This window comes from Abrus precatorius, unplaced genomic scaffold (assembly GCF_003935025.1).
Source record: "Abrus precatorius isolate BTA unplaced genomic scaffold, Abrus_2018 Scaffold10, whole genome shotgun sequence".
NCBI classification, from domain to species: Eukaryota; Viridiplantae; Streptophyta; class Magnoliopsida; order Fabales; family Fabaceae; genus Abrus; species Abrus precatorius.
This window is the reverse complement of record NW_020874292.1, coordinates 27,296,185-27,309,004: the sequence shown is the minus strand read 5'-3', so window position 1 is coordinate 27,309,004 and position 12,820 is coordinate 27,296,185. Positions and strand designations below refer to the sequence as shown.

Sequence of the window (12,820 nt, the reverse complement as noted above, 5' to 3'; positions counted from 1 at the left end):
ATAATAGCATATAATTTTTATATTTTTTCTCAAATTTCCATTTAGCTAATTATTTAAACAAATCCAGATGAATTATTTGAAATAGTATAACTTAATTTAGTTAACGCATTTCAACAACGAGTGGATCCGTGGCGCAATGGTAGCGCGTCTGACTCCAGATCAGAAGGTTGCGTGTTCGATTCACGTCGGGTTCAATTCCCTGTTAACATGATCGATATTTTTTTACAAACACAGGGAAAGGTCCACCAAATCATTAAACGCAGCGTTTTGGCCCGTCGTAACTGTCACTGGTTCCTATGTCACACACTAAACCTCACTCTTTCTTCTTCTTCTGTTTCCTTTTGGCTGAAAAACCCTAGCTCCACCCGCTCTCAACTGCAACCATGTCAACGCTCTCTCGTCTCCGGCAAGCGTTCCGCCACTATTCCACAATCCTCTCTCCGACCTCATCAACGCCGTTAACCTCGAAGCAGAAGTCTCGAAGCGCTCTCCGCCTCCTCGGAACGGAGTCTAACCCCGAACGCATCATCGAGATTTGCCGCGCTGCCTCCCTCACGCTGGAGTCTCACCTCGACCGCCGTGCCTTGTCCCTCGCCATCACCAAACTCTCCGCTGCCAACCACTTCGACGGAATCCGCCGTTTTCTCGACGAACTCAAATCCCGCTCGGACCTCCGCACCGAGCGATTCCTCTCTCACGCCATCGTTCTCTACGGCCAAGCGAACATGCTCGAACACTCGCTTCGCACCTTCGATAGCGACCTCGCACCTTCTCGCTCCGTCAAATCGCTCAACGCCTTGCTCTTCGCTTCTCTCCTCGCGAAGAACTACAAAGAGGTATCTCGAATCTACCTTGAATTCCCTAAGATTTATTTGATTAAACCTAATGTAGATACCTATAACATAGTTATTAAGGGTTTCGCTGAGTCTGGTTCGTCTAGCTCTGTTTACTCTATTTTGGATGAGATGGATAGGAATTCTGTTAAGCCTAATTCAACGACTTTGAATAATTGCATTGGTGGGTTTTACCGAGAGGAGAAGTTTGAGGAAGTGGGGAAGGTGATGAAATTGATGGAGGAAAAGTACAGGGTGTTTCCTGGACTTAGTACTTATAATGTTAGGATTCAGAGTTTGTGTAAGTTGAAGAGGTCTTCCGAGGCCAAGGCTTTGCTTGAAGGGATGGTTTGTGGAGGGAGGAAGCCAAATTCGGTTAGCTACTGTTATTTGATTCATGGGTTTTGCAGGGAAGGGAACCTTGAGGAGGCCAAGAGGTTGTTTAGGGAAATGAAGAGGAGAGGGTACGTGCCTCATAGTGAGTGTTATTTTACCCTTGTTCACTTCCTGTGCCAGGGTGGGGATTTTGATTCTGCGTTGGGGGTTGCAGGAGAAAGTATGGCAAAAGGTTGGGTTCCTAATTTCACGACAATGAAAAATCTTGTGAATGGGCTTGTTGGTGCGTCTAAGATAGATGATGCTAGAGAGCTTATTAAGCAAATCAAGGAGAAGTTTACTGCAAACAGTGATAAGTGGGATGAAATTGAAGGTGGATTGCCTCAGTGAGAAACTGTGTGGTCTGCTTGCATAGTTGATTTGTCTCAGGAATCTCAGCTGAGGAATGGCTTTCTTTTGTTGTTGCTCCGGCCCTTGGCTTTTGTGCAAATGAAATCAATGCTAGCCGGTAATCTGCTGAGTTAGTTTTAACATGTTCGCTATCGTGGGGCATGCTTAGTTTTCCTTGTTTGGGTAATAAAAGAATTGTGAAACGGTTATGAAGACAGTATTCTGTTTGTTCTCATTTGTTATACCTCTGTCAATTGCATTAGCTCAATTTTGCTTTTCCAAAAAAGCAGACCGGTACGCTTCATGGACCTGTATATTACATTATTAGTTTATTACTAATTTTTGGTTTCTTATACTGCTCTTCCTCCATAGCTTACTAAAGCTGGTTGCTACCAGCTGCTTTTGATATGTGCCTTGTCATTTTTGTTTATTTCCACTTTTAAATAGTTCTATTAATTCTATTTGTTAATCGAGTCAAACAGTCAAACATTTGACTCATACATGTTTCATTCTACTGAAATTGAAATTACGTGTTGTATGATGCTATTGTAAGTTCATAATCACGTTTTTGTTGGTCGAGGTTGTAGGTAATGGAGAGTCAGTAATCAGTAGTAGATCTTCAGCTCTTTCAAAGGATTTGTTTTATGTTCACAAATAACTAATCTACATTGTGTGCCTCTGCATTTTAATGCAATTTCAAGCATATTGATAGTAAATTATGTGTTAAACGCTAACTACCACCTTCAGCTCTGATCACCGTGGAATTTACTTCATGAACTCGATACATTATATAGTGTTTCAGTTCACGAGCTTGTGTTCTAAGCCAAACGGTGCTACACAGGGCCTTTTATCATATCGCTCTTAACTTTATGGTTTTTTCCTTCCTCGGAAGGGAATTTATGTTGGCAATTGAAATTATGAGGGGAGCATGCATTTGGACTATCTGGTCTTTCGAAGATGACAGTGGGAGGTAATTCAAGCATCGTGCTTCCTTCAAGGAAGTGGTGTACATGAGGTTATTTTTACAACTGATTAAAATTAATCTTGACCCTTAGATTGCCTAATTGTGCAAAAGTGCAAATTGTGTGTTACTGTGGATCTATCACTAATATGTATATTCTGTTTCTACACCCTTCACGTAAAAACATTATATTACGAGAAAGAACACATTTTACTATAGAGAAAAGGATTTGTTTTTGTATAAAGGTCATGTAATTTTAAGTGACTCATTAGCGAATAAAATAGACCCAAAAAAAAATATTAGCAAGCGACAGTGAAGATGTTTAAATGGTCATGTTGAGATGCAACAGTTTCAGAATGTTACCGTGGTAATTGCAGTGCAATTCGGGCACCGTGAGCAACAGAAAAGGAAAATCTTGATTATTACATTAATGGTAGCCAAGTGTGTTGTATATACTTGTATTAAAACCCGAAGTGCGTGTCAACTTCTTTGAACTTTGTTTCCTGCTCAAAAAAAAAAGTGAATGGATATTTGTTATTTTCTTTGAAATGGACAATGGCTTCTTCGAACGAAATTTTAGGTTTATTTCTTTTGCAGTGGGAGGACCACAAAATTAGGCTGATTATCGTGGATTCCAGTTTAAAAAACACTTGTCTATAAACTAAAAATACTTTTTTCCCCCCCACATTATCAATCATTACGATGCAGGTGTCTATGACACCATTTTCATTGGGATCTATGTGACACAGCAACACTGCATATAAAAGCTCAATAAGGCAATGCTGAGTTCAGTTTGTGGGCCAAGGAGCCAAGTAGAAAACCCGATCTCTAGACGAGATACGAAAATGTTGTTTGATGGAGGATTTAAAAGAAAAGGAGAGGGAAAGACATTTTTCATTTTAAAATTAACAAAAGTATATGCCATATATGAAATTTGATAATTAATATATTATATCTATGCTAATTCATTGCTTTATATATATATATATATATATATATATATATGGTCGACAGATTAAAATATATTTATTTTAATTTACCTTTTCACTTCCTCTCCTCAAACTAATATAGGATTAGGATGGTTTTAAAAGGTTTATAAACCTTTTTCCTTCTTATCTAAACACATTCAAACTGACTAAACATCACACAAGTTTCCCTTCACTTCTTTTTTACTCAAAAATTAACTATCAAACAAAGCCTAAAACAGTGGTCCAACCCACCCATAAAGATCATATAGGTCAGCCTCGTTCTTTAGTCCATTTTGAGTTCTGACAAAAAGAAAGTACATTTTAAGTTTGACATCTCTATTTAAATGACGGGTCGTTTTGACCCAGAAAGAAATCAGTTAGTTTCTTAAAATTTAAAACATCCTAAGATGCAACCCAACCATGATTAATAAATAAAATGAAATATTATCAATTTGATGGAACAAATCTTCAAAACGTAATTCTCTTTTATCTACTGGAAACGCAGTTTGTTTGTTTAATGTGTAATTAAATCAAGCTGATATTTAATCATTTATTTGCCATTTAAAGTACCGCTCAAATCTCCACTTGAGCGTGTTCCGTTATACTTGATTCAACGGAACCTCAACTAGGCTGACTTTAATACAATTGCAGATCTCATATATTTGACTCCATATGCTGCACTAGATGCCACTGTTGTTGAGGCCACTAACCAGCTGCACCAGAACATACATCAAGTTCAAAAATTGCCAAAAATGATAGGCAAACATAATTCTAGCAAAATTACCTCGGATAAGTAATGTATGATTGAGTTTCTTGGGTTCCAAATTCTGGTTGAAGGAGAGCTGCAGCAACTAATCCTAACTGGAACACCGTATTCACCTGCCCAAATTTGTATTCCTACTTAGAAAATGGGATAAATACAAAGGAAATTTATTGAAAGGTTCTCTCTGAGTATAATCTACTTCTCTAATCTACCTATATGCTGCTTTAATTTTATTAGAAGAGGGTTTTGTGTGTTGCGGGAGCAGTTGGAGCATGTTGGAGGGTACAATAATCTGCGACCTTACAATCCTACAACCCAGCCATGCTCCCATACAAAAGCAAATATCGGGTGGTTTTATTCAAGATGGAAAAGTAAGTCATTATGCTGTTTCACAAATGCAGAAGAAAAACAAAAGGAGAAAACTAAACAACTATTTGATAACATTTACAAGAGACGACTGTAAAGGTCTCTACTAATCCCAAAATTCATTAATGAGGGAAACATGATCAGGCAACTACTGAACATAAAGCTATGCCAAACCATAACGATTACCTTGCTTATATAGAGTGGTTCAACCTTTTGGCGATGGGTCCCATCAAGGTTAAAAAATTCAAACCAGCTTTTCCACTGAGAGAAGCACACACAATCTAAGTTTCATTTTCATATCTGCAGTTTCTCAAGCAGAAAGGAAAGCATGAGAATCACATTCTCACTTCCTACCTTCCAACCTAAGCTACTTGCTCTTTGAAATACTGCAAGACATCTCGGAACACAACAAGTCCAACAAGTCCGGCTTCAAAAACAAGAAACAACATGAGTTTTGCACCACATAGATAGAATATAAAGTAATATCTGTGTTCTCTAAATTTAAATATTATATATGGAAACGTTGTATGAATATAGATGCTCACAATGCCCTTACAGCCAATGAAATTATTTAATCCAAACAGCAAATAATTAAGAAAATTATAACTTAATGTGCATTTGATTGCCAGCCAAGAGCAGACACAGACTTCAAATGTGTGTTTAGAAAATTTTTACTTACAATCAAAGGAATGAATGGAATTTTTTAAGCCACTCATTTCACTCTTTATAGGGAGATGTAAAACAAATATTAGTGTAAATATAATTACTCTGAGCTAAAAACCTATTGTTGACAAAGTTAGGCAAGACTAACGTGACTGCCTAACCAAGACAATAAAAAAAGTAGCTTATAACAGCACAGTCGCAATAGTTAACACTGGATAAGCGCAAAAATTATCAGGCTGAACTGCAGGACTTCTATGATGAACTATAGATGACATGTGATGCAAATATATTCCTAGTTAAATTGATTTACTAGTTACTACACATATGCATAAGTCCTCAACTTTAATTGTAGGTATGGCTTAATACTACGGTCCAATGAGGATTCTAAATGTGTAACCACCCATTGTTTTTTAAGTTGATGCAACCATAAAGAAACACTAACAAACCAGCTAGCAGAAGTCCTGCACAACTTACGATGCAGTAGATCTTTATTCACCATTGCAAGAGCAACACAGCCAATAAGAACCTACATCATCAATTCAAAACAGATCATCAAACAAAATAAGACACTGAGTTTGGAAAGAAAGGGACATTATAAATTATTCATACCTTGTCAGCAAGGGGATCAAGGTAGGAACCCACTACAGAATCATAAGTTAATTTAAATCGACTCCTATCATAAGTTAAATTTTTTTTTTCACATAAATTGATTACTTTCATTTTATTTTTAAATTTTTTTACATAAAAATTGAATTGACTTTTATTTTACTTTTGAATTTTATTTTATACAGAAGTCAATTTAAATCGACTTTCATTCTATTATTAAATTTTTATATAAATTAACTTTTATTCTTGTTTCAAAATTTGTTTATACATAAGTTAATTTATTGTAACTTTCACTTACACATAAATATGTTTTAGTTAGAAAGAAATTAATTATAATCAACTTTATAAATGCATATAAAAGTACATTTCAATATATTTTACTCTCTATGAAATAAGTTTAATAAAAATGTTCGTCAACATGTCACACCGTTGGAGAGGAGGGTGTTTTTGTGATATCCGATAGACATCATGTAATCAAATTAGCTCTAGAAGCGATAAAGAGTGAGTGACACTCCCTTCAACATATCATGCATATTGTGGGGTTCGACACATTGGATCATATAAATGTCCATCCTCAACATGTGACATCATAGGAGTGTGTTTTTGTGATACTTGATAGGCATCATGCAATCAAATCAACTCTAGAAGTGACAAGGAGTGACATTATCTTCAGCATATCATGCATATTGTGTGCGGCACATTGTATCATCAAAATGTCTGTCATCAACATGTCACATCATAGGAGTGTGTTTTTATGATATCCAATAGGCATCATGCAATCAAATTAGCTTTAGAAGTAACAAGGAATGAGTGACATACCTCCAATATATCATACATACTGTATGCAGTACATTGTGTCATTGTGTCAAATTTTGCTGTAAGATTTAAGAATAGAGGTGCAAAACGATTGCTAATAAAGGTTATTATCTCACTCTAATTTTCACATTTAATTTTAAAATTTCCTCATCTTCAAAAAGTAAATGTGTGTTTATAATTGACTTCAATTATGCATCACAAAGTTGATTATAATTGACTTATTTCTAAAATATATTCATGTGTAAGTGAAAGTTATAATAAATTAACTCTTTGTAAATAAATTTTGAAATTAAAATGAAAGTTAATTTAACTTAATTTTTATATAAAAAATTAAAAATAGAATGAAAGTCAATTTAAATAGAATTCTGTAAAAAAAATTCAAAAGCAGAATAACTTCTGTATAAAAAAAATTTAAAAGTAGGATAGAAGTTGATTTAAATAAGTTTTTATATAAAAAAAATTAAATCTATAATAAAAGTCGATTTAAATTAATTTCAATATATTTTTTTTAAAAGAAATCAATTTAAATTAACTTTTGTTATATATACTTTCAATATTTGCATAAATTTTTTATTTTCTAAGACATTTAGAGGAACGATGAGTTTTTTTAATTTATTTATGAAAAAAAGCCATATAAACCGGATGGTCGTTGACCCACAACAAAGGCCTGGAACTGTAGAATTTTTTCCCATGGGAGCCAAGATTTTCCTCTCGGTAGATTTCACGTTTAGTGTCTGAGTTTTTCATGTTTAGTTTGATATATTTAATATATGTTTAGCTTTATGTTTATTGGTGATAAATTCACTTTTACGGTACTAATTATAATTTTTATATTGAATTTATGTTAATTGATTTTTAAGCATAAATTCAAATACACACTCAATTAAATAAGGGTGTTTAATTGCAAAACAGACAATTGCTTCTTCTTCTTTTTTTTCCATAATGATTTTTGACTTTGATCCATAATTTCGTGACAAGAAATTATTCTTCCTTCAACTAATTGCTCTTTTATATAGATTTTCTCTCTATCAATAAGTGTGTATGTTTTCTCTAATTCTTTTTTATTTGAACAAGCAATCTCTGTATGCATGTTTATTGGAATATAGGCAATGCAAATGGATTTATTTATTCTTTAACTCCTAAAACTGTTACTTATTTACTATCTTTTATACCGTTGAAAGAGATTCTTGTTTATGGGCCTTAAGTTCTATTCATGATCCATTTTTTCCGTTAGAAAAAATCGGCTAATGTATTGCCATTGAAACTTCAGTCTTATTGTAGTTTTTAGTTGCAATCTATTTTTAGACACATCTCTATTATCTCGCTTTTTTGCTTTATCCCATTGTTCTTTTCCTCTTTTCTTCCAAGCATTGATCTTGGAAATTCCAACGTGCTTCTGGCCTTGAACCTCCAGACACGTAACTATGTTAATTTTAAGGAACAAATCTGGGCATTAAATTGCACTGGATCAACTGTTTGCTTCAAGGAAGTGGTCATACCACAGCGCAACTATCAATTTCAACCTACTAAACAACATGAAAGCAAATTTTTTATTCTTCAATGGCTTTGTTGATATGGTGAGTAATATAATTCTTTGTTTAATGCATTTTAATATAATGATCTAATATACTTATTAAATAGGAGAGGGATATTTCAATTACTTTACTAAAAATTTATGGTTAGAGTAATTTTTCATGCTTTGACAATGTGGTGATTGAAAAGCATTGAACTCAAGTCTTTTCAAAGCTTAAAATTGAAAATGGGTTGCATGCCTCGGTCTCTTTTTTTTCTACATATTTTCTTGAATGTATGTGAGTTGGATTGAATTTGTGGTTGAAATGTTTTGCAAAGAATGATTGTTTTTCTAAGCATATATTGGATTGCCAAGAATATATTGTTTTTGCATTGAACTAATATGTAAATATACACGGACTAGATTTAAACTCAAGTCGTTCATTGATAACCTGATATGACTTTCATTCCCTAAATTCAAGTTAAAAAAATGGATTGAAAATAGAATGGAGGAGAGGTTTAGTTGGATGTGATGATGTTATCCTCATGTAATATGTGCTAACTTGTTATAATGATGTTTTGAGTTCGGATTCTTCTATAGCAATTGAGCCAAGAATGACAGGTGTGGCAAGGGAATAGAACAATCTTTACGTGAATTTTGAACTTCAGGAGTTTAGGGTAGTTCTGAGAGAAAACAGTCACTATGACAAAAGTCTTAAGGTCAAAGTGGTAAGAGAATAATGAAGAGAGATTTTGAAATTAATGGTAGATACTGATTGGCACTTAAAAATTTTATTCTTGAATTAAAAGAAAAAAGGTATAAATTGAGGATAATGACATAAATGAGTCATGCTTTTCATAATAAATTATTTGTAATTTAAAAATATTAAAGTTATTTTTAGATTAGCACTATTTATTCTCTCTAACTAGTCATATAAAGAATTGTATTAAATGACAGGTAACCATTGGCTTGGCAATTTGAAATCAATAATTAAGGAAATAAACGATAATAGAATAATATTACATAAGGATAAAAAAAAAAATAAGCATATATAATATAATACATTTGTTAGCAAGGTTTAAGAATAAAATAAATGTCTAGAGAATTAGAAGGTCAAATGCTTAACTTTTTTAAGTTAGGGAGCATGGAAAAGATACAAAATCAACTCTTAAAATAGGATAGGTGATATATGATTAATAATGAAATATGTAACCATAAGATTTAAAAGAAAGTTAAATTTGGAATATTTTAATTTGATGATTAAAGCATGATGAAATGTAGTACCAACCCGTGATGATGTTCTTTTTACCAAATTGTATATTAATATTTTTTTTGATAATAAATATTAGATGACTTGAATACATAGTTACATATACACACAAGAAAAATCATTTTCTTTAATCAATATAAGTGTATCATATTGCTTAACAATATAAAAGTATCCAAATTTGATTAAAACTGTTAATGGTCGAATTTCGCAACATCACATTCCCAATAATAGATATAGAAACCTATTTTCGCCCAAAGTTTAAGAATAGAATGAATTTACCCTTTTTTAAGAATCTAGAATGGATTTTGCAACCAGCTTGTTCTTATTTGCTACTTACTAAATTCTCTAGTTCTAGTCTAGGTGGTCAAGTTCCACAACGGAGTTTTAAGACAAGAAAGAAGTGAAGAAGATTCTCTACGTTTTCATTTATTCAAAGTGTAAAAAGAGTTAGTAAAATATTGTAAGAACAAGTTGGTATCCTTGTCAGAGTTACCTTGCAGAATATAACCCAAGTTCCTTTTTTTTTTCAAACGTGTCAAAGATAAACAGCAAAGATTAACTATGTCAAAGAAACTCAATTTTAACACCGAAAACTAAATTAAGTAATCTTATTCTCCTCAGACATAACTATAAAACAGATTTTCCAGTAGTTGGATTCTGAACAACGTCTTACAGTTGCACAGTTTCAAAAATTTAGCCATATCACACCATCATTCTATTTTTCTTTAATCATTCTTGCATGCAAATTGTTCTAAATATTATTATAAGTTTTTAATTGTAATTTTTTCCTGGGATTTGTACAAAAGGCCTAGCTAACTAGCTAGCCACCAACAAGGTTTGAGAAAATGGGTTGCTTCCCATGCTGTAAGTCAGATGTTGAAACATCCTCTTTCAGAGCCTCCAGGAAAATTTCCAAAGGCAGGAAAACATTCAAATCATTAGCGGCTGCTATGTCACTTAAAACAGGTTTGTGCTAACATATGGTTCATTAATCGTTGGAGACACATATTTTAATTTATCTATTTCCAATCCTATCAAACTGTTGGATGATAATTCAAAAAAAAATTGTTGAATGCTAATTCCTTCCTCATTATACCTTGAAAACAAATCCATTCTTTTGATTTTAATATTTTTCGTTTGTTTTTAACCCTTTAATCTGTTTCAGAGAACATTTATAGCAGTTTAATTTTTTTAATCAACTTCTATCATGCTCTAGATTTAGAGTCTTCAAAATCACGGAGATGATATAATGATGGTTCATGAACATATTTTGAAGGAATTTTTACTGATTAATGTCATTAAATTGTTTGATTTAATACATTTAAGAACTCAACGACAGTCTTCCCTGATAGAGATGAATTTCCTAATTATATGAACAAAATCCATGAAAGTTCATATTAGAATCCATGGCTTCAAATGTAAAAGTGGATGAATCATTTGTATAATAACTAAATGGTCTCAAATTGCAGGTAGCAGCAGGCATAGACAAATAGATGCAGAGATAAGAAAATATGGAACTGCAAAAAATGATGTTAAAATATTCACATATGAAGATGTCTCTGAAGCAACAAACAACTTCAGTGCTGATTGCCTGGTAGGAGAAGGTGGATTTGGAAATGTCTACAAAGGATACTTGAAAAGTGTTGAACAAGTATCTTTCTTACCCTCTCTCTCAAGAACACTCATATTTCATTATCAATATTTTCCTGTTTACAAGTTTGTGGAATTCTCATGTTAAAATGTTTGGTGTTCAGACTGTAGCTGTGAAAGTACTGAACAGGGAAGGAAACCAAGGAACACGAGAATTTTTTGCAGAGATTTTGACGTTAAGCATGGTGCAACACCCAAACCTTGTTAGGCTCATTGGTTATTGCGCAGACGGCGATCATAGGATTCTAGTTTATGAATTCATGGCCAATGGGAGTTTGGAAAATCACCTTCTAGGTATGAATGAATAATTCTAAATTCTCGTATCTTTCATGCATACAATCCTCCTAATTACTGAATGAAAAAACTATTAAATATGTTTCATATTTTCCATACAATAAATGTATGCACTTTTTCATTTAATACATTTTGTAATAAGAGAATTATTAGGACACTATAGCAAAGCTAGGCACGAATATGATATGATGGCCAAAACCATTCTGCTAAAACACATAGATAGCTTGCAACAGCAATTCTAACTAGAATTTATTTATCTCAGATATAGGTGCAGATAAGGAACCATTGGATTGGAAGACTAGAATGAAAATAGCTGAGGGAGCAGCTAAGGGACTTGAACATTTGCATAACAATGCAAATCCACCAATTATATACCGTGATTTTAAATCATCTAATATCCTATTAGATGAAAATTTTAATCCAAAGCTCTCTGATTTTGGACTTGCAAAGATTGGTCCAAAAGAAGGCCAGGACTTTGTGTCAACAAGGGTGATGGGGACCTTTGGCTATTGTGCACCAGAGTATGCTGCAACGGGTCAGCTAACAACAAAGTCGGATATTTACAGTTTTGGGGTCGTGTTTTTGGAAATAATTACGGGTAGGAGAGTATTTGACACTGGAAGAACCACAGAAGAGCAAAACTTGATTGACTGGGTATGTTGTTACATTACATGCTTCTATTTTGATATATAATATATAGTTTCATTTGATGGTTTATGTTGCTTGAGGAGCATTGATGTTAATTAGTCTTGGAACTTGGAATTTATGGTGTTCTTGTTATATATTTGGCAGGCACAACCTTTGTTTAAAGACAGAACAAAGTTCACTCTGATGGCTGATCCTTTGCTTAAAGGTCAATTCCCTGTGAAGGGTCTGTTTCAAGCTCTTGCAGTGGCAGCAATGTGTCTCCAAGAGGAAGCTGAAACACGGCCTTACATGGACGATGTTGTAACTGCACTTGCGCATCTAGCAGTGCACAAGGTTGGAGAAAAAGACATAGCTGGTGAATCTATAAAGATTGCTGGGCATGTTGAATCATTCAGAGCTGCAAGTTCAATTGGATCTGAAAGGGCGTAGCTTCCTTGACCAGACACAGACTAGGATACACTACAAACATTGAAAAGGGTACACTAAAAATTGTTGTACAAAGATGAACGTGCTTCTGTGTATTTCTGTTTGTGTAACATCCTACAGTTAAATTTTAGGCTGTTACACTTTCCTTATGTAACACTTTCCTTATGGAAGTGAATTCAGGGTCCCTTAAAATTAATATTTTTTTTCATCATTATAACTAAATTTTCTATTTTTCATTTTATTTCATCTTTCAACATCTAACACTAAGATCCAAAAACATTAATGTGCCCCCCCTATTTATAAAATACTTTATTTGA

At 33.5% G+C, this 12,820-nt stretch overlaps 2 protein-coding genes, 1 non-coding gene and 1 pseudogene across 3 annotated transcripts; 3 read left to right on the top strand and 1 right to left on the bottom strand.

Moving 5' to 3' along the window:
* The first annotated feature begins 122 nt into the window (after nt 1-122).
* On the top strand, nt 123-194 carry TRNAW-CCA. The gene has a single exon. It is a non-coding gene; the product is annotated as a tRNA-Trp (tRNA).
* Nucleotides 195-292: 98 nt separating this feature from the next.
* On the top strand, nt 293-1,990 carry LOC113848040 (pentatricopeptide repeat-containing protein At1g61870, mitochondrial). Its single transcript, XM_027477405.1, has one exon. It carries the CDS (start codon nt 384-386, stop codon nt 1,557-1,559), a length of 1,176 nt encoding a protein of 391 aa, XP_027333206.1. The 5' UTR covers nt 293-383; the 3' UTR covers nt 1,560-1,990.
* Nucleotides 1,991-3,828: 1,838 nt separating this feature from the next.
* LOC113852164 lies at nt 3,829-6,739 on the bottom strand (annotated as a pseudogene).
* Nucleotides 6,740-10,330: 3,591 nt separating this feature from the next.
* On the top strand, nt 10,331-12,506 carry LOC113847500 (probable serine/threonine-protein kinase PBL23). Its single transcript, XM_027476655.1, has 5 exons — nt 10,331-10,451; nt 10,955-11,136; nt 11,240-11,429; nt 11,692-12,083; nt 12,222-12,506. The coding sequence occupies exons 1-5, from the start codon at nt 10,331-10,333 to the stop codon at nt 12,504-12,506; spliced, it is 1,170 nt and encodes a 389-aa protein (XP_027332456.1).
* Nucleotides 12,507-12,820: the final 314 nt, after the last annotated feature.

Coding starts and splice junctions, on each gene's coding strand:
- LOC113847500 (XM_027476655.1), top strand. CDS start 10,331: ATGGGTTGCTTCCCATGCTGTAAGTCAGATGTTGAAACATCCTCTTTC. Junction 10,452..10,954: donor TGCTATGTCACTTAAAACAG/GTTTGTGCTAAC, acceptor CTCAAATTGCAG/GTAGCAGCAGGCATAGACAA. Junction 12,084..12,221: donor AGCAAAACTTGATTGACTGG/GTATGTTGTTAC, acceptor TATATTTGGCAG/GCACAACCTTTGTTTAAAGA.
- LOC113848040 (XM_027477405.1), top strand. CDS start 384: ATGTCAACGCTCTCTCGTCTCCGGCAAGCGTTCCGCCACTATTCCACA.